Here is a 27,307-nt window from a genome sequence, read left to right as displayed (position 1 = left end):
GTGGAGGGGTCTGTAAAAAACTCCAGTGCTTTTTAGTTCCCCTTTAAAGGAGCAGCTTTGCAGGGCCCTTGTGTTACAGTCGGGGGCTACACAGGGGGTTACATGGGGGCTCCGTGCCTCCTCACTCACCCAGATAGGAGCCGGGCGGTTCCCAAAGTCCCATTAATTGCCCCGCACCTCCCCGTGCTATTTATAATCTTCTCTCTCTTTAAGAACTTGTTTACACTGCTGTGTGTGCGCCATTCACTCCTGCCCGCAGGTTTACACAGAGGAAAGAATCTGCTTTTTGTTCCTTCCGACCCGGCTGAGCCGTGCAGTTCTACCGACTCCCTCAGCAGGAGAAAGAGAAGCTCTTGGGGGGGTCAGTGACCCCGACAACTGGAAGCCCATTTCCCATGCAAGGTAGGAAGGCAGATCATTCGCAAATCATACAAAATAAACAATGAAGACCAACTGCAAGTTGCTCAGAAAAGGTCCATCTAAAGGTACTAAAGGTTAGGGTCAAGTTCCCCTTTAATATTAAATAAAATGCGGGGCTTATTTAAACTGCCAATGACAGATTGGCCCCTCTGTCTTACTCCAACTCCCAGAATCCCCTGGGCTACCATTCCCAGCTACAACTACCCACTACATCTGGGCTGCCCAAACTGCAGGGGATTCTGGGAGTTGGGTAAGACAGAGGGGCCAAGGTTTGCCCATGGATCTCAATCTGTCATTGGCAGTCTATTTAATATTAAAGGGTAACTTGACCCTAACGTGTAATTTCAACCCCCAACTGTTTATTTTTACTCTTTTCTGCCCCACTCCCGGGTCTTACTTCCCCTTTACTTACTGTCCAACCTCCACCCATCGGCACCGACACACCCATCCGACTCCCTCACCTGCCTCACAGGGACATTAGCAACTCCCAGCCAACCTGTGTGACAGGTGCAACGGAGAGAGACTCCGGGGAGGGGACACACCCGCCCAACTGGCCAAACAAGAGCCGTGTTCCCCTGCGCTGAGAGGGCTGGGTGTTTGGCCCTTTAATCCAGGATGTGCAGATCCTGGAACTCATAGATCTAATCTGCCGCTGCCACTGCCTGGGCTCACTCACTGGCACCGGGTAAGGGGACTCCTACTCTCTCTCACTCACTGGCACCGGGTAAGGGGACTCCTACTCTCTCTCACTCACTGGCACCGGGTAAGGGGACTCCTACTCTCTCTCACTCACTGGCACCGGGTAAGGGGACTCCTACTCTCTCTCACTCACTGGCACCGGGTAAGGGGACTCCTACTCTCTCTCACTCACTGGCACCGGGTAAGGGGACTCCTACTCTCTCTCACTCACTGGCACCGGGTAAGGGGACTCCTACTCTCTCTCACTCACTGGCACCGGGTAAGGGGACTCCTACTCTCTCTCACTCACTGGCACCGGGTAAGGGGACTCCTACTCTCTCTCACTCACTGGCACCGGGTAAGGGGACTCCTACTCTCTCTCACTCACTGGCACCGGGTAAGGGGACTCCTACTCTCTCTCACTCACTGGCACCGGGTAAGGGGACTCCTACTCTCTCTCACTCACTGGCACCGGGTAAGGGGACTCCTACTCTCTCTCACTCTCCCTTGGCCCATTCTGGTACCCCTGGAACTATAGCGGGGTGACTGTTACCCCAATGTTTCTATATATCTGTAACCTTGTTATGGGCTAAGGGGGCCCAGCCTGAAGGCCAGTTGGGGGGGGATTTGGGGTGAGTGCTTATTTGTGCCCTGGGTACCCCTGGAACTATAGCGGGGTGACTGTTACCCCAATGTTTCTATATATCTGTAACCTTGTTATGGGCTAAGGGGGCCCAGCCTGAAGGCCAGTTAGGGGGGATTTGGGGTGAGTGCTTATTTGTGCCCTGGGTACCCCTGGAACTATAGCGGGGTGACTGTTACCCCAATGTTTCTATATATCTGTAACCTTGTTATGGGCTAAGGGGGCCCAGCCTGAAGGCCAGTTAGGGGGGATTTGGGGTGAGTGCTTATTTGTGCCCTGGGTACCCCTGGAACTATAGCGGGGTGACTGTTACCCCAATGTTTCTATATATCTGTAACCTTGTTATGGGCTAAGGGGGCCAGTTAGGGGGGATTTGGGGTGAGTGCTTATTTGTGCCCTGGGTACCCCTGGAACTATAGCGGGGTGACTGTTACCCCAATGTTTCTATATATCTGTAACCTTGTTATGGGCTAAGGGGGCCCAGCCTGAAGGCCAGTTAGGGGGGATTTGGGGTGAGTGCTTATTTGTGCCCTGGGTACCCCTGGAACTATAGCAGGGTGACTGTTACCCCAATGTTTCTATATATCTGTAACCTTGTTATGGGGCTAAGGGGGCCCAGCCTGAAGGCCAGTTAGGGGGGGATTTGGGGTGAGTGCTTATTTGTGCCCTGGGTACCCCTGGAACTATAGCGGGGTGACTGTTACCCCAATGTTTCTATATATCTGTAACCTTGTTATGGGCTAAGGGGGCCCAGCCTGAAGGCCAGTTAGGGGGGGATTTGGGGTGAGTGCTTATTTGTGCCCTGGGTACCCCTGGAACTATAACGGGGTGACTGTTACCCCAATGTTTCTATATATCTGTAACCTTGTTATGGGCTAAGGGGGCCCAGCCTGAAGGCCAGTTAGGGGGGGATTTGGGGTGAGTGCTTATTTGTGCCCCGGGTACCCCTGGAACTATAGCGGGGTGACTGTTACCCCAATGTTTCTATATATCTGTAACCTTGTTATGGGCTAAGGGGGCCCAGCCTGAAGGCCAGTTAGGGGGGGATTTGGGGGGGGGCGTTTATGGGATGGGGGGGTATGAGGAAGTGGATAAGAATCAGTTCCAGGCAGGGGGCAGGTTAGTAATGTGGGGAATGTGTATGTGGGTTGGGGATAAAGCGATAAAATGATAAAACATGAGGAAATAGTATTGAATGATTTGTTTAACACTTTCCTTGTCATCAGAATGTATATTAATGTATATAAAGGTATATAATGGTATCTGTGGGCCACAGTGGAATCTCCTTAGTACCTGTTGTGGGGCCCCCACAAGAGGGGGGGATTGACACATCCCAACTGATTGCCCCCCTTGCCCTACAGATGTATATTGGCCTTACATTCTAAAGGATATGAGGGTAGTTTTTCTTTGAGTACAAAAGGACAGGATTTTCTTCTTGGCAGGTTTGTATCGTTTGGAACCCCCCAAATGAGCCTAAAATGGCCCCCAGTTATTTGTGGGAGTAACGAGCAGAGAGACACTCCCACTATTGTAAGTTCTGTTTATTTTGTGCCCAATTAGTAGATCGCAGACGACTCCCCCTCTTCCATGGGAAATGGACTCAGCCAGGCCTGACATGCTGCTGGGCTCCCTGTTTGAGCAGACAGAAGAGCTGTTCCACTCGGAGGGGTTTCCGGGCCCCGACCATAGCAACTTCCCCCTGTCGGAGCTCCAGTTCCCAGCTGAGAAGCTGTATGAGGATTGGCCGGTACGAGGTCCCATGGTAAGTTGGTCTAATATCCTTATCATTTACAGTAGGGGGTACATTATCCCTTATAATACATGAGTGATACTCAGAGTTCCCTGTATAACTCAGCCTGCAGCCTTGTGCCTTTATATGGGGGGCACAGAACCCCTCAGTGACTGCTAATATCCTTATCATTTACAGTAGGGGGTACATTATCCCTTATAATACATGAGTGATACTCAGAGTTCCCTGTATAACTCAGCCTGCAGCCTTGTGCCTTTATATGGGGGGCACAGAACCCCTCAGTGACTGCTAATATCCTTATCATTTACAGTAGGGGGTACATTATCCCTTATAATACATGAGTGATACTCAGAGTTCCCTGTATAACTCAGCCTGCAGCCTTGTGCCTTTATATGGGGGGCACAGAACCCCTCAGTGACTGCTAATATCCTTATCATTTACAGTAGGGGGTACATTATCCCTTATAATACATGAGTGATACTCAGAGTTCCCTGTATAACTCAGCCTGCAGCCTTGTGCCTTTATATGGGCACAGAACCCCTCAGTGACTGCTAATATCCTTATCATTTACAGTAGGGGGTACATTATCCCTTATAATACATGAGTGATACTCAGAGTTCCCTGTATAACTCAGCCTGCAGCCTTGTGCCTTTATATGGGGGGCACAGAACCCCTCAGTGACTGCTAATATCCTTATCATTTACAGTAGGGGGTACATTATCCCTTATAATACATGAGTGATACTCAGAGTTCCCTGTATAACTCAGCCTGCAGCCTTGTGCCTTTATATGGGGGGCACAGAACCCCTCAGTGACTGCTAATATCCTTATCATTTACAGTAGGGGGTACATTATCCCTTATAATACATGAGTGATACTCAGAGTTCCCTGTATAACTCAGCCTGCAGCCTTGTGCCTTTATATGGGGGGCACAGAACCCCTCAGTGACTGCTAATATCCTTATCACTTACAGTAGGGGGTACAGTATCCCTTATAATACATGAGTGATACTCAGAGTTCCCTGTATAACTCAGCCTGCAGCCTTGTGCCTTTATATGGGGGGCACAGAACCCCTCAGTGACTGCTAATATCCTTATCATTTACAGTAGGGGGTACATTATCCCTTATAATACATGAGTGATACTCAGAGTTCCCTGTATAACTCAGCCTGCAGCCTTGTGCCTTTATATGGGCACAGAACCCCTCAGTGACTGCTAATATCCTTATCACTTACAGTAGGGGGTACATAATCCTTTGTTGCCAGTTAATTGCGGGTGCATTTGGGGTTGCAGGGACTGAGCGAGCGGGAAGACACAGACGAATTCCTACAGATGATGATTAACCCCAATGAGGTTTATAGCACGGGTCCGGCTGCGGCCGAATCTCCAGAGAGCGACAGCGGATTCTCCGACGACCCTCGGCCCGACACCCCCCCGCAGAGCGAGACCAGCCCCCCGCTCCCCCAGCCCACCCCGGTGTACGAATTGGTTTATGACATCGGTTCCCTGGAGGAAAGGAAGTCGCAAAGTGACATGAGCAGCGTCATATCAATACAGCTAGGTACCGGGGGGGAATTAAAGGGGAACTAAACCTCTTATAGTTTATTTAATCATATTTTGCCTGTAAAGATACTGAGTGTGACAAGAGAGCACCCAATCGCCATGTTCAACCCGACAAGGTGTCTAGTTTATCCAGAGGAGGGTGAAATACCCCAAATCTGTCTTTAGTTTGCCCTGTAATTTAACTGCCCCTTTGTCCGCAGCCGAGGACTGGAATTCTGCCCCCTTGCTGATCCCCGAGAGCTGCATAGTGAATGATCTGCCCCCCGTGTGTAAATCCACCCCGCTGCCCATCAGATTGACCCCAGCTGATCTGATCGCCGTGGATGCCTTGGTAAGCGCTTGTTGCCCCGTTGATTTACCCCCCAATCCTGCCCCCGGGGGTCTAATAATGGCATTTATGTCTCCAGTACCCAGAGCTCCACCTGACCGAGGAGGAGAAGAGGCTTCTGTCCCAGGAAGGGGTGGCACTGCCCAATAACCTGCCTCTTACCAAGGTAAGTAGTTGTGGGAGGAGTCCAGGGAGTGGCCTATAGAGAATTGGGCGGTCCTTTCTGCTCCACATACATCACAAGCCATATGTTGCCCAATCCAATGATGGCTCCAGACATGGGTTTTAAAAGAGTTGGGCAAACCTTATTGGGTAGAGGCGGGATTTCCTATCCTCTTTTTAATCTGCTCCTCCCCCTTCCCCTGTCTCCTCCCACTGCAGGCCGAGGAACGCATCCTGAAGAAGGTGAGGAGGAAAATCCGGAACAAGCAGTCGGCCCAGGACAGCCGGAGGCGCAAGAAGGAGTATATCGACGGACTGGAGAGCAGGTCTGGGAAATGCCTTACAAAAATTGCAGTTGGTCTTTTTTTTAAAAAAAAAAAATACTTTTTTCTTGGTTTTTAAGACTTTTTCCACTGCTGGTTCTGACTTCTGCTACATTGTTTCAAGAGTCAGAACCAGATAACACACCAATATACCGTTTGTAGTTGTGACTGAGACTCCTGCCCACCCGCCCCGTACATTTACCCCCCCTGTATAATTCTGCCTCCAGGGTGGCGGCCTGCTCGTCTCAGAACCAGGAGCTACACAAGAAGGTGGTGGAGTTGGAGAAGCACAATATGTAAGTAGGGTGGGGGGGGGTGAGTGAAATGGGGAGGGGCCATGGGATGGGCGGGGGGATTTATCACCACACCCCCTATTTATAATGATTACCTATAAAATCTCCAGGCTGCATGGCTGCTTAGAAGCCGGTGGAGCCTGCGGCAGCACTAATTACTGATCTCTCACATCTGAACCCCCCGCAGATCTCTGATCACTCAGCTCCGCAAGCTGCAGACCCTCATCAAGCAAACGTCCAACAAAGCGGCGCAGACCAGCACGTGTGTCCTGGTACGTCCCACGCGGTAAAGGCTCCGCCCCTCCCCTTCCCGTCACATTGCATTTCACCTAGCCAGCTCCTTAGCACTTGTGCTTGTCACAGAGCTGACGCTCTCTTGCAGATCCTACTCTTCTCTTTGGCGCTGTTGGTCTTCCCCAGTTACAGCCCGTTCCGCTCCAGGCCTTCCGCTAGCCAAGAAGACAGTTACCGGCCCACCGGAGGTAAGGGACCACGTGGCTAGGGCAGGAGATGTTTGGTTGCCAGGGTCGGTGACCCCGGAACTCTTGGACCCAAGAGCTGCTTGGGGGTGGGGGGAAGTGGGGCACCATAGCCATAGTTCCATAGAGATAGATGGGCTGGGGATTAAAGGGCAAGTAACACTAAGCAACTCAATTTCCCTATTTAGTGCCGGGGTCACTGACCCTGGCAACCAAACATCTCCAAGTCCTACAATAAACTTTACACACCATAAACTTAAATTGCCCCATAGCAACCAATCAGCAGGAAGCATTTACTGGTCAGCTGTTTAAAAGCAATAATCTTATTGGCTACTGCTCCTACATATAGGGGTTGGCGGTCTTTTCAGGGGTTTCTTTTTATTGAGGCCCCACCCTACTTGGGCCCCCGGGGAGGGAAGTAGGGGAGACATTTTGCCCCTGGGTCTGTACATGGGGTAGATGAAGGAATTGATCCCCTCCATTTCCATTGGTTCTGATGAGTTCTGCCTTCCCGCAGTCATATCCCGTAATATTCTCAACAAAGGAGGATTTTCCGAGGTCGCCGACCCCCAGGCGTCTGACACCCTGCACCGCGCTCAGCAGCGGGAAGAGGGCGACCCCGGCCGCCATGTTGTTCCTCCGGCCAATCCCAATCCAGAAGAAACGGAACCAGTCAGTAACAGAGCACGAACCACTCCAGAGCCGGATGAACAGGTTCTTGCTGAACCGGAGGCGGCCATCTTGGGGCAGAAAGGGGAGCCCCCCGGCAGTGACAACTTATCAAAGACTGCGAGAGCCGACGAGATGTGATAAACAAACAGACGGCTGCTAGTGATGTAAATAGGCGTGAGAGGCGGGGCTTCATGAGTAGGGCCGCCACCCCCTTGATTACCCCGCCACTTAGCAGTTCATTTACATGCATGCTGCAGACTGCACTGGTTTCTCTATACTCGCACAGGATGCAATTAAATCCGTTGCTGATTGGCTGGGGCAGGGGGGTGGCGCCCCCTACGTGTGACTATAGGCATTAGGGCACCCCCATAATACTCCGCTGCTGATTCATGCGCTTTACTCTATACCCACGGGGAAATAATCAAGGGAAAGATGGCCGCCGCTCCTCTCCGCCTCTTTCCTTCCGCAGGATCCTCGCCTGATACTCCCTGATATTCAGAGACTCTTATTCTATAATATTTATACTGAGATTGACTTTATATTGTTATTATTTGGGCTGGAAAGAGTTAATTAAATTTATTTAGTTTGTATTTTGTGTTTCACGCCCCCCGCCGTGTATTTATAGGAAACCACGGGTGTGCCCCGGGGGGCAATTAGGTACTCAGGGGGGTAGGTACAGGGAACTGCCTCCCAGCAGGGCCGGTGGGACTGATACAGTAAAGGAATAGGGGGGGAGGCTGAAAGGGAACATAAGGAAGTGCTACTTTACAGAAAGGGGGGTAGGTACAGGGAACTGCCTCCCAGCAGGGCCGGTGGGACTGATACAGTAAGGGGCATAGATACAGGGAACAGCCCCCCAGCAGGGCCGGTGGGACTAATACAGTAAGGGGCATAGATACAGGGAACTGCCTCCCAGCAGGGCCGGTGGGACTAATACAGTAAGGGGCATAGATACAGGGAACTGCCTCCCAGCAGGGCCGGTGGGACTGATACAGTAAGGGGCATAGATACATGGAACTGCCTCCCAGCAGGGCCGGTGGGACTAATACAGTAAAGGAATGGGGGGGGGGGGGCTGAAAGGGAACATAAGGAAGTGCTACTTTACAGAAAGGGGGGTAGATACAGGGAACTGCCTCCCAGCAGGGCCGGTGGGACTAATACAGTAAGGGGCATAGATACAGGGAACTGCCTCCCAGCAGGGCCGGTGGGACTAATACAGTAAGGGGCATAGATACAGGGAACTGCCTCCCAGCAGGGCCGGTGGGACTAATACAGTAAAGGAATGGGGGGGGGGGGGGCTGAAAGGGAACATAAGGAAGTGCTACTTTACAGAAAGGGGGGTAGGTACAGGGAACTGCCTCCCAGCAGGGCCGGTGGGACTGATACAGTAAGGGGCATAGATACAGGGAACTGCCTCCCAGCAGGGCCAGTGGGACTGATACAGTAAGGGGCATAGATACAGGGAACTGCCTCCCAGCAGGGCCAGTGGGACTGATACAGTAAAGGAATGGGGGGGGGGGGGGCAGAAAGGGAACATAGGGAAGTGCTACTTTACAGAAAGGGGGGTAGGTACAGGGAACAGCCTCCCAGCAGGGCCAGTGGGACTAATACAGTAAAGGAATGGGGGGGGCTGAAAGGCAGAACTGACAGTATAACAGTGAGGGACACAGGCAGTTCCTGCTTAACCCGGGCTACACACCCATCATTGTGTGAGTACAAAGCAAACATGTTTTCACAGGGAGGGTGGACTTTACACTTTTGCCCCATGGCTCTGTGACTTACACCCTGGCATTTTCACACCTACCAATCACGTGCGCCTCCTGCTGCGCAGACCTGTGTAACCCCGTGCGTCACACAGTGATGTAACCCATTGGGTGCTGATAGGGAATGCCCCCCCCCCCCCCCCGCCTGTTTCTTACATTACTACTACGTGGCAACATATACACTAGTGCAGCCTGCAGCATACTGTCTATTGTTATGATAGATAACCCTGTAACGTGTGAGTTTCATATGAGGTGAACAGTCTGTATGTGGCTGAACTACATTTGCCAGCATGTCCCATTGTGCAGATCACTCATGGCAGTTAATATGGAGGAGGTTACACTGGGGAAGGGGCAGTTAAGGGGGGGGGTCACTATATATAAATATATAAGGGGGGGCAGTAATGAAATAGAGAAAGTACAGGGAAGAGCGACTAAGCTGATAAAGGGAATGGGCTCAGTTATGGGGAAAGGCTGGCCCAGTTGGGATTGGTTACACTGGGGGGGGGCAGTTAAGGGGGGGGTCACTATATATAAATATATAAGGGGGGGCAGTAATGAAATAGAGAAAGTACAGGGAAGAGCGACTAAGCTGATAAAGGGAATGGGCTCAGTTATGGGGAAAGGCTGGCCCAGTTGGGATTGGTTACACTGGGGGGGGGGGCAGTTAAGGGGGGGGTCACTATATATAAATATATAAGGGGGGGGCAGTAATGAAATAGAGAAAGTACAGGGAAGAGCGACTAAGCTGATAAAGGGAATGGGCTCAGTTATGGGGAAAGGCTGGCCCAGTTGGGATTGGTTACACTGGGGGGGGGGGGGGGTCACTATATATAAATATATAAGGGGGGGGGCAGTAATGAAATAGAGAAAGTACAGGGAAGAGCGACTAAGCTGATAAAGGGAATGGGCTCAGTTATGGGGAAAGGCTGGCCCAGTTGGGATTGGTTACACTGGGGAAGGGGCAGTTAAGGGGGGGTCACTATATATAAATATATAAGGGGGGGCAGTAATGAAATAGAGAAAGTACAGGGAAGAGCGACTAAGCTGATAAAGGGAATGGGCTCAGTTATGGGGAAAGGCTGGCCCAGTTGGGATTGGTTACACTGGGGGGGGGCAGTTAAGGGGGGGTCACTATATATAAATATATAAGGGGGGGCAGTAATGAAATAGAGAAAGTACAGGGAAGAGCGACTAAGCTGATAAAGGGAATGGGCTCAGTTATGGGGAAAGGCTGGCCCAGTTGGGATTGGTTACACTGGGGAAGGGGCAGTTAAGGGGGGGTCACTATATATAAATATATAAGGGGGGGCAGTAATGAAATAGAGAAAGTACAGGGAAGAGCGACTAAGCTGATAAAGGGAATGGGCTCAGTTATGGGGAAAGGCTGGCCCAGTTGGGATTGGTTACACTGGGGGGGGGGGGGCAGTTAAGGGGGGGTCACTATATATAAATATATAAGGGGGGGGCAGTAATGAAATAGAGAAAGTACAGGGAAGAGCGACTAAGCTGATAAAGGGAATGGGCTCAGTTATGGGGAAAGGCTGGCCCAGTTGGGATTGGTTACACTGGGGGGGGGCAGTTAAGGGGGGGTCACTATATATAAATATATAAGGGGGGCAGTAATGAAATAGAGAAAGTACAGGGAAGAGCGACTAAGCTGATAAAGGGAATGGGCTCAGTTATGGGGAAAGGCTGGCCCAGTTGGGATTGGTTACACTGGGGGGGGGGGCAGTTAAGGGGGGGGGGGTCACTATATATAAATATATAAGGGGGGGCAGTAATGAAATAGAGAAAGTACAGGGAAGAGCGACTAAGCTGATAAAGGGAATGGGCTCAGTTATGGGGAAAGGCTGGCCCAGTTGGGATTGGTTACACTGGGGGGGGGGCAGTTAAGGGGGGGTCACTATATATAAATATATAAGGGGGGGCAGTAATGAAATAGAGAAAGTACAGGGAAGAGCGACTAAGCTGATAAAGGGAATGGGCTCAGTTATGGGGAAAGGCTGGCCCAGTTGGGATTGGTTACACTGGGGAAGGGGCAGTTAAGGGGGGGGGTCACTATATATAAATATATAAGGGGGGGCAGTAATGAAATAGAGAAAGTACAGGGAAGAGCGACTAAGCTGATAAAGGGAATGGATACATATAAAGTGCTGAGATTACTCTTGGGGTCTGTGAGACGGGGGGGGGGGGGGCAGTGGGACGGATATTTTGCAGAGAAACCTCCCCCCGGAGGAATATAAAGGGGGGCCTCAGTGGGCAGAGGTGAGAGGAGCTGTATCGGCGCTGGCACTCGCACATCTGAGCCAAGGAGAGATGCCCAAGGTGAGGAGCCTGTTGCCCCCCGGGTACCGTGCCCTGCTGTTTGCCCTCTGTGTCTGTCTCCTTATCAGGGGGGGGCAAGGAGAGGACTCGGGGCAGGAGTTGGCGTTGGAATATGATACCCTGCCACCCAACAGCCTGGTGAGTAGCCCCGTGCCCTGTGCCAGGGTAATAATATACTTATTGTATAGGAATATTAATTCTATGGGGGGGGTAGTAAATGAAACAATTCTAAAAATCTGCCCCCATGATGCCCCCCTGTAACATTGGTGCCTACCATTATAGGGATAATGTATAGGGGTCACAGGCTCCCCCCACCCCACCCAGCGTATGGTATGGGTCAATCCCACCAATCAGAGCAGCCATAGAGCTTTTTTTCTCTGGTTGATATGAGTTTGTTACCCTAGCAACCAGGGAGCCGATTAGAAATTGAAAAGGAAAACCAATTGCAGGGTTCCTGAGAAGAATGTTTAGAATGTTTTGGTTGCTGGGGTCAGTGACCCCCAATAGTCAGACAGCATTTTCTCCTCATATTGCCCCGACTCTCTGCATTTTGCCCCAAGGGTGCCCCCCCCCCCCCCTCTCACTTGTCTCCTCCGTTGCAGGCTGCGGCACTGGAAGAGATGTTGGACTATAACCAAGATAAAGGCATCAGGCTCCAAAGAAGAGTCGGCCAACTTCCCTGGGTAAGAACCGGCCATCCTGGGATGGTGATGGGGGGGCAGGGTGTACCTATTGCCCCTCGGTGACTGCTAATATCCTTAGCATTTATAGTAGGGGGTACATTATCCCTTATAATACATGAGTGATACTCAGAGTTCCCTGTATAACTCAGCCTGCAGCCTTGTGCCTTTATATGGGCACAGAACCCCTCAGTGACTGCTAATATCCTTATCATTTACAGTAGGGGGTACATTATCCCTTATAATACATGAGTGATACTCAGAGTTCCCTGTATAACTCAGCCTGCAGCCTTGTGCCTTTATATGGGGGGCACAGAACCCCTCAGTGACTGCTAATATCCTTATCATTTACAGTAGGGGGTACAGTATCCCTTATAATACATGAGTGATACTCAGAGTTCCCTGTATAACTCAGCCTGCAGCCTTGTGCCTTTATATGGGGGGCACAGAACCCCTCAGTGACTGCTAATATCCTTATCATTTACAGTAGGGGGTACATTATCCCTTATAATACATGAGTGATACTCAGAGTTCCCTGTATAACTCAGCCTGCAGCCTTGTGCCTTTATATGGGGGGCACAGAACCCCTCAGTGACGGCTAATATCCTTATCATTTACAGTAGGGGGTACATTATCCCGTATAGTGCATGAGTGATACTGAGAGCCCCCGGCCAGTATAGCATAAGGATTATTAGCTCATTGGATAAACACAGTGTGACTGTATCTCTCCTGTACCCGCAGTGTGACGTGGGGGGGCGCTGTGCCATGAAGCGGGGGCCCCGGATCGGGAAGCTGTGCGACTGCCTGCGAGGGACATCGTGCAATTCCTTCCTGCTGCGCTGTTATTAGCCAATGGCTGAGCCCAGGCTTTCCCTTCTCGGATGGCGCCCCCTGGCTGTAACCCCGTGTCTGTGTGTAATGAAAAGAAAACCTGAAAGCAGCCGTGTGTGTGTTTATTGGTAGGGAAGTCTCTGTCGCGCCAGTGTCACACGTGAAGCCTTTAATTGGGTGCCCAGGGCTCGGTAATAACTGTCTCACTGGCACCTACCCCTGTGCCACCTACCCCCGTACCGCCTACCCCTGTGCCGCCTACCCCTGTGCCGGCTACCCCTGTGCCGGCTACCCCTGTGCCGCCTACCCCTGTGCCGCCTACCCCTGTGCCACTACCCCTGTGCCACTACCCCTGTGCCACCTACCCCTGTGCCACTATCCCTGTGCCACCTACCCCTGTGCCACCTACCCCTGTGCCGCCTACCCCTGTGCCGCCTACCCCTGTGCCGCCTACCCCTGTGCCACTACCCCTGTGCCGCCTACCCCTGTGCCGCCTACCCCTGTGCCGCCTACCCCTGTCCTGCCTACCCCTGTGCCGCCTACCCCTGTGCCGCCTACCCCTGTGCCACCTATCCCTGTGCCACCTACCCCTGTGCCACCTACCCCTGTACCACCTACCCCTGTGCCACTTGCCCCTGTTCCACTACCCCAGTGCCACCTACCCCTGTGCGACCTACCCCTGTGCCACCAGCCCCTGTGCCACCCGCTCCTGTGCCACTACCCCTGTGCCACCTGCCCCTGTGCCACTTGCCCCTGTGCCACCTACCCCTGTGCCACCTACCCCTGTACCACTACCCCTGTGCCACCTGCCCCTGTGCCACTTGCCCCTGTGCCACTATCCCTGTGCCACCTACCCCTGTGCCACCTACCCCTGTGCCACCTACCCCTGTACCACTACCCCTGTGCTATCTACCCCTGTGCCACCTACCTCTGTGCCACCTACCCCTGTACCACTACCCCTGTGCCTCCTACCCCTGTGCCACCTACCCCTGTACCACTACCCCTATGCCACCTACCCCTGTGCCACCTACCCCTGTACCACTACCCCTGTGCCACCCACCCCTGTGCCACCTACCCCTGTACCACTACCCCTATGCCACCTACCCCTGTGCCACCTACCCCTGTACCACTACCCCTGTGCCACCTACCCCTGTGCCACCTACCCCTGTGCCACCTACCCCTGTACCACTACCCCTGTGCCACCTACCCCTGTGCCACCCACCCCTGTGCCACCCACCCCTGTGCCACCTACCCCTGTGCCACCTACCCCTGTGCCACCTACCCCTGTGCCACCTACCCCTGTGCCACCTACCCCTGTCTCTAGGTGTTTCTCTACATTCCCTCCTACCCTACGTGCCCTATGTGCAAGAGGAACATATCAGCTAAATGCCTCCCAGAGGGCAATGATCTGGCACTGCCATAAGGGCACAATGCCACCCTCCCACACCCTAGCAATAGGGCAGATACATTGTGTAGATAGGGGGCAGTATCTGCCACTCCTGCCCTTACTCCAGCAATGCCCACGGCATGTTAATTAGTATCTCGTTAATATCCCAGGCTGATTGACATAACAGCAGAAGTATTGGTTTCTCTGTAAGCCAATCGGAGCACAAGACCAACTTATAGCCAATCAGAGCATTGAAACATTTATAGGGGATATACCAACTGGTAGCCAGTAACAGGGGTCTGAGCCTACCTATCAGAGCACAGAGTGCTAGACTGAACAGCAGCCAATAAGAATAAACATTAGAGTGCTAGCTCTTCATCCCGGGGTAGGACTGTGTGCAATGCCTGCTGTGCCCCAGTCAGAGGCAGAACTACACCTTAGCGGCTTCACTGCAAAACCTTTTTAAATAACTTTTAGTATGTTATAGAAAGGATAGTTCTTTGCAACTTTTCAATTGGTCTTTGTTTCTTATTTTGTATAGTTTTTTAGTTATTTGCCTTTTTCTTCCAACTCTTTGCAGCTTTCAAATGGGGGTCACTGACCCCGGCAGCCAAACCCTATTGCTCTGTGAGGCTCCAGTTTTATTGTTATTGTTACTTTTTATTCCTTATCTTTCTATTCAGCCCCTCCCCTATTCATATACCCGCCTCTCATTCAAACCAGTCCCTGGTTGCTAAGGTAATTTGAGCCCTAGCAACAGGAGAACTGACCCCGGCAGCCAAACCCTATTGCTCTGTGAGGCTCCAGTTTTATTGTTATTGTTACTTTTTATTCCTTATCTTTCTATTCAGTCCCTCCCCTATTCATATACCAGCCTCTCATTCAAATCACTCCCTGGTTGCTAAGGTAATTTGAGCCCTAGCAACAGTATATCTGACCCCGGCAGCCAAACCCTATTGCTCTGTGAGGCTCCAGTTTTATTGTTATTGTTACTTTTTATTCCTTATCTTTCTATTCAGCCCCTCCCCTATTCATATACCCGCCTCTCATTCAAACCACTGCCTGGTTGCTAAGGTAATTTGAGCCCTAGCAACAGTATACCTGACCCCGGCAGCCAAACCCTATTGCTCTGTGAGGCTCCAGTTTTATTGTTACTATTTATTCCTTATCTTTCTATTCAGCCCCTCCCTCATTCATATTCCTGTCTCTCATTCAAACCACACCCTGGTTGCTAAGGTAATTTGAGCCCTAGCAACAGGAGAACTGACCCAGGCAGCCAAACCCTATTGCTCTGTGAGGCTCCAGTTTTATTGTTATTGTTACTTTTTATTCCTTATCTTTCTATTCAGCCCCTACCCTATTCATATACCCACGCCACTGCCTGGTTACTAGGGTCATTTAGAACATAGCAACCAGATAGCTGCTGAAAGAGTGGCTGCACAAAAAGCTAAATAATTTAAAAAATAAAAAATGAAGACCAATTGCAAATTGTTGTGGAATATCGCTCTCTACATCATACTAAAATGCATTGGGCCCTAAGTTATTGGGGCCCTCCAGCAATTGCTTGCTCTGCGGTTTAGGTTGGTATAGGGGTGATACAGTGCTGGCTATTGGAATGATTATGTGAGCGCCACTTAGTGCCCCGGCCCCTAATGCCACACACAGGGCAGGGAGCCTGACGGAGGGATCACAGCTCAAGGATTTTACACACGAGGAGCGTCAGGGGCCGCATTAAGGGGCCAAGCTGGTTATATAAGAGTTAAATAGGTCTCAGGCTAAAGCCAAGGGAAGTGATTATCCGCCCATGGAAAGGTTCCCTGAGCCCATAGTTCTTTATATAACCACTGCCCCGGGGCCACCTTCCGCCACCACGTAGCCCCTAGGGCCAAAAATGGCCTTTATAGGTTGTTTAACAAGTTTTCAGCAGCTATCTGGTTGCTAGGGTCCACTTTACCTTAGCAACCAGGGAGCTGTTTGAATGAGAGGCTGGTATAGGAATAGGGGAGGGTCTGAATAGAAAGATAAGGAATAAAAAGTGAGTAAGTGTAGTTTTTTTATCTCAATATTTTTGTTTAGCAGCTCTGCTGTTTGCAGTTTACCAGCTGTCTGGTTGCTAGGGTCCAAGTTACCTTAGTAACCAGGGAGTGGATTGAATGAGAGGCGGGTATATGAATAGGGGAGGGTCTGAATAGAAAGATAAGGAATAAAAAGTGAGTAAGTGTAGTTTTTTTTTTATCTCAATATTTTTGTTTAGCAGCTATCCGGTTGCTAGGGTCCACGTTACCTTAGTAACCAGGGAGTGGTGACTGGTATAGGAATAGGGGAGGGTCTGAATAGAAAGATAAGGAATAAAAAGTGAGTAAGTGTAGTTTTTTTATCTCAATATTTTTGTTTAGCAGCTCTGCTGTTTGCAGTTTAGCAGCTGTCTGGTTGCTAGGGTCCAAGTTACCTTAGTAACCAGGGAGTGGATTGAATGAGAGGCGGGTATATGAATAGGGGAGGGTCTGAATAGAAAGATAAGGAATAAAAAGTGAGTAAGTGTAGTTTTTTTTTATCTCAATATTTTTGTTTAGCAGCTATCCGGTTGCTAGGGTCCATGTTACCTTAGTAACCAGGGAGTGGTGACTGGTATAGGAATAGGGGAGGGTCTGAATAGAAAGATAAGGAATAAAAAGTGAGTAAGTGTAGTTTTTTTATCTCAATATTTTTGTTTAGCAGCTATCCGGTTGCTAGGGTCCACGTTACCTTAGTAACCAGGGAGTGGTGACTGGTATATGAATAGGGGAGGGGCTGAATAGAAAGATAAGGAATAAAAAGTAACAATAACAATAAAACTGGAGCCTCACAGAGCAATAGGGTTTGGCTGCTGGGGTCAGATATACTGTTGCTAGGGCTCAAATTACCTTAGCAACCAGGGAGTGATTTGAATGAGAGGCTGATATATGAATAGGGGAGGGGCTGACAGGAAGATAAAGAATAAAAAGTAACAATAACAATAAAACTGGAGCCTCACAGAGCAATAGGTTTTGGCTGCTGGGGTCAGTTCTCCTGTTGCTAGAGCTCAAATTACCTTAGCAACCAGGGAGGGATTTGAATGAGAGACTGATATATGAATAGGAGAGGGGCTGAATAGAAAGATAAGGAATAAAAAGTAACAGTAACAATAAAACGGGAGCCTCACAGAGCAATAGGTTTTGGCTGCTGGGGTCAGTTCTCCTGTTGCTAGAGCTCAAATTACCTTAGCAACCAGGGAGGGATTTGAATGAGAGACTGATATATGAATAGGAGAGGGGCTGAATAGAAAGATAAGGAATAAAAAGTAACAGTAACAATAAAACGGGAGCCTCACAGAGCAATAGGGTTTGGCTGCCGGGGTCAGTGACCCCCATTTGAAAGAAGAAGGCAAATAATTCAAAAACTATAAAAGATAAAAATTGAAGACCAATTGAAAAGCTGCTTAGAATTGGCCATTCTATAACATGTTAAAACTTGGCCAAAGGTGATACGTCCCTGTGTTTCTCTGATATGGCTGAAGAGACCTGTAGTTCAGCAACGGCTGGAGGGTTGCCGTGCAGCAGTCCCTGGGATACGCCCTGGGAGGGTTAAGGGTTAAATCTGTGGGTACAAAATTGCAAATGTCTCATCGAACGTCAGACCAATAATCTGCCATATTTATTTTGCTATCGGGCAATCTCATTTGGGAGATAAACTGGGAGGCGAATTGACATTAATGGGGGAATTTCAGCCGCTGCCAGTCCATTATCTGTCGGCGCCGGGGGGGGGATAGAGAGAAATGATATTATTATCTGGGAGTGATGAGCATTGGCTGTGAGTCCGGGACCCGCTCTGGGGGGGGAGAGATCGGATCTCCGGTGCCGAGAGGAGACAATGAGGTGATTGGTCGGAGAAATGTAATGGGAAAGGGATAAATCAGACAAATCTCTGCGCTTCTCTCCTTGTGCCCCCGGCAACTGGTGTTTGTCTGCTGTGGCAAGCCGCCATTATTATTACTGATTGATGGGCCGGTAGCCCCCGGCGCTCGGCTAATAAGCCCCCTCTAACCCACGGAATTGGCTCAGCTAATCCAATAGCCTGCTGCTATCTGTTATGGGCATCACTCTTACAGTCTGTGGGAAGCCAAATGTCAGCGGGGATACAGCACAGTACGGGCAGTGAGCGTTACTCCAAACTGCCCCCCTTATTCCCCCAATCCCATGTATAATACCCCAGAACCCACAGCGGGATAAATACAGTGCCAATTCCATGTATAATACCCCAGAACCCACAGCAGGATAAATACAGTGCCAATTCCATGTATAATACCCCAGAACTCACAGCAGGATAAATACAGTGCCAATTCCATGTATAATACCCCAGAACCCACAGCAGGATAAATACAGTGCCAATTCCATGTATAATACCCCAGAACCCACAGCGGGATAAATACAGTGCCAATTCCATGTATAATATCCCAGAACCCACAGCAGGATAAATACAGTGCCAATTCCATGTATAATACCCCAGAACCCACAGCAGGATAAATACAGTGCCAATTCCATGTATAATACCCCAGAACCCACAGCAGGATAAATACAGTGCCAATTCCATGTATAATACCCAGAACCCACAGCAGGATATAAATACAGTGCCAATTCCATGTATAATACCCCAGAACCCACAGCGGGATAAATACAGTGCCAATTCCATGTATAATACCCCAGAACCCACAGCGGGATAAATACAGTGCCAATTCCATGTATAATACCCCAGAACCCACAGCAGATAAATACAGTGCCAATTCCATGTATAATACCCCAGAACCCACAGCAGGATAAATACAGTGCCAATTCCATGTATAATACCCCAGAGCCCACAGCGGGATAAATACAGTGCCAATTCCATGTATAATACCCCAGAACCCACAGCAGGATAAATACAGTGCCAATTCCATATTAAATACCCCAGAACCCATAGCAGGATATAAATACAGTGCCAATTCCATGTATAATACTCCAGAACCCACAGCAGGATAAATACAGTGCCAATTCCATGTATAATACCCCAGAACCCACAGCAGATAAATACAGTGCCAATTCCATGTATAATACCCCAGAACCCACAGCAGGATAAATACAGTGCCAATTCCATGTATAATACCCCAGAACCCACAGCGGGATAAATACAGTGCCAATTCCATGTATAATACCCCAGAACCCACAGCAGGATAAATACAGTGCCAATTCCATGTATAATACCCCAGAACCCACAGCGGGATAAATACAGTGCCAATTCCATGTATAATACCCCAGAACCCACAGCAGATAAATACAGTGCCAATTCCATGTATAATACCCCAGAACCCACAGCGGGATAAATACAGTGCCAATTCCATGTATAATACCCCAGAACCCACAGCAGATAAATACAGTGCCAATTCCATGTATAATACCCCAGAACCCACAGCAGGATAAATACAGTGCCAATTCCATGTATAATACCCCAGAGCCCACAGCGGGATAAATACAGTGCCAATTCCATGTATAATACCCCAGAACCCACAGCAGGATAAATACAGTGCCAATTCCATGTATAATACCCCAGAACCCACAGCGGGATAAATACAGTGCCAATTCCATGTATTATACCCCAGAACCTACAGCAGGATAAATACAGTGCCAATTCCATGTATAATACCCCAGAACCCACAGCGGGATAAATACAGTGCCAATTCCATGTATTATACCCCAGAACCTACAGCAGGATAAATACAGTGCCAATTCCATGTATTATACCCCAGAACCTACAGCAGGATAAATACAGTGCCAATTCCATGTATAATACCCCAGAACCCACAGCAGATAAATACAGTGCCAATTCCATGTATAATACCCCAGAACCCACAGCAGGATAAATACAGTGCCAATTCCATGTATAATACTCCAGAACCCACAGCAGGATAAATACAGTGCCAATTCCATGTATAATACCCCAGAACCCACAGCAGATAAATACAGTGCCAATTCCATGTATAATACCCCAGAACCCACAGCAGATAAATACAGTGCCAAATCCATGTATAATACTCCAGAACCCACAGCAGGATAAATACAGTGCCAATTCCATGTATAATACCCCAGAACCCACAGCAGGATAAATACAGTGCCAATTCCATGTATAATACCCCAGAACCCACAGCAGATAAATACAGTGCCAATTCCATGTATAATACCCCAGAACCCAATGCAGGATAAATACAGTGCCAATTCCATGTATAATACCCCAGAACCCACAGCAGGATAAATACAGTGCCAATTCCATGTATAATACCCCAGAACCCACAGCGGGATAAATACAGTGCCAATTCCATGTATAATACCCCAGAACCCACAGCAGGATAAATACAGTGCCAATTCCATGTATAATACCCCAGAACCCACAGCGGGATAAATACAGTGCCAATTCCATGTATAATACCCCAGAACCCACAGCGGGATAAATACAGTGCCAATCCCATGTATAATACCCCAGAACCCACAGCAGGATAAATACAGTGCCAATTTCATGTATAATACCCCAGAACCCACAGCGGGATAAATACAGTGCCAATTCCATATTAAATACCCCAGAACCCACAGCGGGATAAATACAGTGCCAATTCCATGTATAATACCCCAGAACCCACAGCGGGATAAATACAGTGCCAATTCCATGTATAATACCCCAGAACCCACAGCGGCATAAATACAGTGCCAATTCCATGTATAATACCCCAGAACCCACAGCGGGATAAATACAGTGCCAATTCCATGTATAATTCCCCAGAACCCACAGCGGGATAAATACAGTGCCAATTCCATGTATAATACCCCAGAACCCACAGCAGGATAAATACAGTGCCAATTCCATGTATAATACCCCAGAACCCACAGCAGGATAAATACAGTGCCAATTCCATGTATAATACCCCAGAACACACAGCAGGATAAATACAGTGCCAATTCCATGTATAATACCCCAGAACCCACAGCAGGATAAATACAGTGCCAATTCCATGTATAATACCCCAGAGCCCACAGCGGGATAAATACAGTGCCAATTCCATGTATAATACCCCAGAACCCACAGCAGGATAAATACAGTGCCAATTCCATGTATAATACCCCAGAACCCACAGCGGGATAAATACAGTGCCAATTCCATGTATAATACCCCAGAACCCACAGCAGGATAAATACAGGGCCAATTCCATGTATAATACCCCAGAACCCACAAGCAGATAAATACAGTGCCAATTCCATGTATAATACCCCAGAACCACAGCAGATAAATACAGTGCCAATTCCATGTATAATACCCCAGAACCCACAGCAGATAAATACAGTGCCAATTCCATGTATTATACCCCAGAACCTACAGCAGGATAAATACAGTGCCAATTCCATGTATAATACCCCAGAACCCACAGCAGGATAAATACAGTGCCAATTCCATGTATAATACCCCAGAACCCACAGCAGATAAATACAGTGCCAATTCCATGTATAATACCCCAGAACACACAGCAGGATAAATACAGTGCCAATTCCATGTATAATACCCCAGAACCCACAGCAGGATAAATACAGTGCCAATTCCATGTATAATACCCCAGAACACACAGCAGGATAAATACAGTGCCAATTCCATGTATAATACCCCAGAACCCACAGCAGGATAATACAGTGCCAATTCCATGTATAATACCCCAGAGCCCACAGCGGGATAAATACAGTGCCAATTCCATGTATAATACCCCAGAACCCACAGCAGGATAAATACAGTGCCAATTCCATGTATAATACCCCAGAACCCACAGCGGGATAAATACAGTGCCAATTCCATGTATAATACCCCAGAACCCACAGCAGGATAAATACAGGGCCAATTCCATGTATAATACCCCAGAACCCACAGCAGATAAATACAGTGCCAATTCCATGTATAATACCCCAGAACCCACAGCAGATAAATACAGTGCCAATTCCATGTATAATACCCCAGAACCCACAGCAGATAAATACAGTGCCAATTCCATGTATTATACCCCAGAACCTACAGCAGGATAAATACAGTGCCAATTCCATGTATAATACCCCAGAACCCACAGCAGGATAAATACAGTGCCAATTCCATGTATAATACCCCAGAACCCACAGCAGATAAATACAGTGCCAATTCCATGTATAATACTCCAGAACCCACAGCAGGATAAATACAGTGCCAATTCCATGTATAATACCCCAGAACCCACAGCAGGATAAATACAGTGCCAATTCCATGTATAATACCCCAGAACCAACAGCAGATAAATACAGTGCCAATTCCATGTATAATACCCCAGAACCCACAGCAGGATAAATACAGTGCCAATTCCATGTATAATACCCCAGAACCCACAGCAGGATAAATACAGTGCCAATTCCATGTATAATACCCCAGAACCCACAGCAGGATAAATACAGTGCCAATTCCATGTATAATACCCCAGAACCCACAGCGGGATAAATACAGTGCCAATTCCATGTATAATACCCCAGAACCCACAGCAGGATAAATACAGTGCCAATTCCATATTAAATACCCCAGAACCCACAGCGGGATAAATACAGTGCCAATTTCATGTATAATACCCCAGAACCCACAGCAGATAAATACAGTGCCAATTCCATATTAAATACCCCAGAACCCACAGCGGGATAAATACAGTGCCAATTCCATGTATAATACCCCAGAACCCACAGCGGGATAAATACAGTGCCAATTCCATGTATAATACCCCAGAACCCACAGCGGCATAAATACAGTGCCAATTCCATGTATAATACCCCAGAACCCACAGCGGGATAAATACAGTGCCAATTCCATGTATAATTCCCCAGAACCCACAGCGGGATAAATACAGTGCCAATTCCATGTATAATACCCCAGAACCCACAGCGGGATAAATACAGTGCCAATTCCATGTATAATACCCCCAGAACCCACAGCGGGATAAATACAGTGCCAATTCCATGTATAATACCCCAGAACCCACAGCGGGATAAATACAGGGCCAATTCCATGTATAATACCCCAGAACCCACAGCGGGATAAATACAGTGCCAATTCCATGTATAATACCCCAGAACCCACAGCAGGATAAATACAGTGCCAATTCCATGTATAATACCCCAGAACCCACAGCGGGATAAATACAGTGCCAATTCCATGTATAATACCCCAGAACCCACAGCGGGATAAATACAGCGCCAATTTCATGTATAATACCCCAGAACCCACAGCGGGATAAATACAGTGCCAATTTCATGTATAATACCCCAGAACCCACAGCAGGATAAATACAGTGCCAATTCCATGTATAATACCCCAGAACCCACAGCAGATAAATACAGCGCCAATTCCATGTATAATACCCCAGAACCCACAGCAGGATAAATAACGGGCCAATTCCATGTATAATACCCCAGAACCCACAGCAGGATAAATACAGTGCCAATTCCATGTATAATACCCCAGAACCCACAGCGGGATAAATACAGTGCCAATTCCATGTATAATACCCCAGAACCCACAGCGGGATAAATACAGTGCCAATTCCATGTATAATACCCCAGAACCCACAGCAGATAAATACAGGGCCAATTCCATGTATAATACCCCAGAACCCACAGCAGATAAATACAGTGCCAATTCCATGTATAATACCCCAGAACCCACAGGGGGATAAATACAGGGCCAATTCCATGTATAATACCCCAGAACACACAGCAGATAAATACAGGGCCAATTCCATGTATAATACCCCAGAACCCACAGCAGATAAATACAGTGCCAATTCCATGTATAATACCCCAGAACCCACAGCGGGATAAATACAGTGCCAATTCCATGTATAATACCCCAGAACCCACAGCAGGATAAATACAGTGCCAATTCCATGTATAATACCCCAGAACACACAGCAGATAAATACAGGGCCAATTCCATGTATAATACCCCAGAACCCACAGCAGATAAATACAGTGCCAATTCCATGTATAATACCCCAGAACACACAGCAGATAAATACAGGGCCAATTCCATGTATAATACCCCAGAACCCACAGCAGATAAATACAGTGCCAATTCCATGTATAATACCCCAGAACCCACAGCAGATAAATACAGTGCCAATTCCATGTATAATACCCCAGAACCCACAGCAGATAAATACAGGGCCAATTCCATGTATAATACCCCAGAACCCACAGCAGGATAAATACAGTGCCAATTCCATGTATAATACCCCAGAACACACAGCAGATAAATACAGGGCCAATTCCATGTATAATACCCCAGAACCCACAGCAGATAAATACAGTGCCAATTCCATGTATAATACCCCAGAACCCACAGGGGGATAAATACAGGGCCAATTCCATGTATAATACCCCAGAACACACAGCAGATAAATACAGGGCCAATTCCATGTATAATACCCCAGAACCCACAGCAGATAAATACAGTGCCAATTCCATGTATAATACCCCAGAACCCACAGCGGGATAAATACAGTGCCAATTCCATGTATAATACCCCAGAACCCACAGCAGATAAATACAGTGCCAGTTCCATGTATAATACCCCAGAACCCACAGCAGATAAATACAGTGCCAATTCCATGTATAATACCCCAGAACCCACAGCGGGATAAATACAGTGCCAATTCCATGTATAATACCCCAGAACCCACAGCAGATAAATACAGTGCCAATTCCATGTATAATACCCCAGAACCCACAGCGGGATAAATACAGTGCCAATTCCATGTATAATACCCCAGAACCCACAGCAGATAAATACAGTGCCAATTCCATGTATAATACCCCAGAACCCACAGCAGATAAATACAGTGCAAATTCCATGTATAATACCCCAGAACCCACAGCGGGATAAATACAGTGCCAATTCCATGTATAATACCCCAGAACCCACAGCAGATAAATACAGTGCCAATTCCATGTATAATACCCCAGAACCCACAGCAGGATAAATACAGTGCCAATTCCATGTATAATACCCCAGAACCCACAGCGGGATAAATACAGTGCCAATTCCATGTATAATACCCCAGAACCCACAGCGGGATAAATACAGTGCCAATTCCATGTATAATACCCCAGAACCCACAGCAGATAAATACAGTGCAAATTCCATGTATAATACCCCAGAACCCACAGCGGGATAAATACAGTGCCAATTCCATGTATAATACCCCAGAACCCACAGCAGATAAATACAGTGCCAATTCCATGTATAATACCCCAGAACCCACAGCGGGATAAATACAGTGCCAATTCCATGTATAATACCCCAGAACCCACAGCGGGATAAATACAGTGCCAATTCCATGTATAATACCCCAGAACCCACAGCAGGATAAATACAGTGCCAATTCCATGTATAATACCCCAGAACCCACAGCAGGATAAATACAGTGCCAATTCCATGTATAATACCCCAGAACCCACAGCAGATAAATACAGTACCAATTCCATGTATAATACCCCAGAACCCACAGCAGGATAAATACAGTGCCAATTCCATGTATAATACCCCAGAACCCAAAGCAGGAAAAATACAGTGCCAATTCCATGTATAATACCCCAGAACCCACAGCAGGATAAATACAGTGCCAATTCCATGTATAATACCCCAGAACCCACAGCAGATAAATACAGTGCCAATTCCATGTATAATACCCCAGAACCCACAGCAGATAAATACAGGGCCAATTCCATGTATAATACCCCAGAACCCACAGCAGGATAAATACAGTGCCAATTCCATGTATAATACCCCAGAACCCACAGCAGGATAAATACAGTGCCAATTCCATGTATAATACCCCAGAACCCACAGCAGGATAAATACAGTGCCAATTCCATGTATAATACCCCAGAACCCACAGCAGGATAAATACAGTGCCAATTCCATGTATAATACCCCAGAACCCACAGCAGGATAAATACAGTGCCAATTCCATGTATAATACCCCAGAACCCACAGCAGATAAATACAGTGCCAATTCCATGTATAATACCCCAGAACCCACAGCAGGATAAATACAGTGCCAATTCCATGTATAATACCCCAGAACCCACAGCAGATAAATACAGGGCCAATTCCATGCATAATACCCCAGAACCCACAGCAGGATAAATACAGTGCCAATTCCATGTATAATACCCCAGAACCCACAGCAGGATAAATACAGTGCCAATTCCATGTATAATACCCCAGAACCCACAGCAGATAAATACAGGGCCAATTCCATGTATAATACCCCAGAACCCACAGCGGGATAAATACAGTGCCAATTCCATGTATAATACCCCAGAACCCACAGCAGATAAATACAGTGCCAATTCCATGTATAATACCCCAGAACCCACAGCGGGATAAATACAGTGCCAATTCCATGTATAATACCCCAGAACCCACAGCGGGATAAATACAGTGCCAATTCCATGTATAATACCCCAGAACCCACAGCGGGATAAATACAGTGCCAATTCCATGTATAATACCCCAGAACCCACAGCAGGATAAATACAGTGCCAATTCCATGTATAATACCCCAGAACCCACAGCAGATAAATACAGTACCAATTCCATGTATAATACCCCAGAACCCACAGCAGGATAAATACAGTGCCAATTCCATGTATAATACCCCAGAACCCAAAGCAGGAAAAATACAGTGCCAATTCCATGTATAATACCCCAGAACCCACAGCAGGATAAATACAGTGCCAATTCCATGTATAATACCCCAGAACCCACAGCAGATAAATACAGTGCCAATTCCATGTATAATACCCCAGAACCCACAGCAGATAAATACAGGGCCAATTCCATGTATAATACCCCAGAACCCACAGCAGGATAAATACAGTGCCAATTCCATGTATAATACCCCAGAACCCACAGC

The 27,307-nt window shown here is 48.1% G+C and overlaps 2 protein-coding genes across 7 annotated transcripts; both read left to right on the top strand.

Annotated features, from left to right (window-relative positions):
• The first annotated feature begins 232 nt into the window (after positions 1–232).
• creb3l4 (cAMP responsive element binding protein 3-like 4) lies at positions 233–7,899 on the top strand. Of its 6 annotated transcripts, none has more exons than XM_031890589.1 (10): positions 233–402; positions 3,305–3,503; positions 4,783–5,050; positions 5,253–5,383; positions 5,460–5,546; positions 5,762–5,868; positions 6,093–6,161; positions 6,346–6,430; positions 6,541–6,640; positions 7,155–7,899. In XM_031890589.1, the coding sequence occupies exons 2-10, from the start codon at positions 3,336–3,338 to the stop codon at positions 7,445–7,447; spliced, it is 1,308 nt and encodes a 435-aa protein (XP_031746449.1). In that variant the 5' UTR covers positions 233–402; positions 3,305–3,335; the 3' UTR covers positions 7,448–7,899. The 6 variants fall into 6 exon arrangements, with proteins under 6 accessions (XP_031746449.1, XP_031746448.1, XP_031746447.1 ...); XM_031890588.1 differs by having other exon boundaries at positions 3,302–3,503; XM_031890587.1 differs by lacking the exon at positions 233–402 and adding an exon at positions 907–1,105.
• Positions 7,900–11,172: 3,273 nt separating this feature from the next.
• Positions 11,173–13,017, top strand: LOC116406646 (cocaine- and amphetamine-regulated transcript protein-like). Its single transcript, XM_031891097.1, has 3 exons — positions 11,173–11,535; positions 12,000–12,080; positions 12,819–13,017. Exons 1-3 carry the CDS (start codon positions 11,389–11,391, stop codon positions 12,924–12,926), a joined length of 336 nt encoding a protein of 111 aa, XP_031746957.1. The 5' UTR covers positions 11,173–11,388; the 3' UTR covers positions 12,927–13,017.
• Positions 13,018–27,307: the final 14,290 nt, after the last annotated feature.

Source organism: Xenopus tropicalis, chromosome 8, assembly GCF_000004195.4.
Source record: "Xenopus tropicalis strain Nigerian chromosome 8, UCB_Xtro_10.0, whole genome shotgun sequence".
Classification (NCBI taxonomy): domain Eukaryota; kingdom Metazoa; phylum Chordata; class Amphibia; order Anura; family Pipidae; genus Xenopus; species Xenopus tropicalis.
This window is presented reverse-complemented; position numbering and strand designations above follow the sequence as displayed.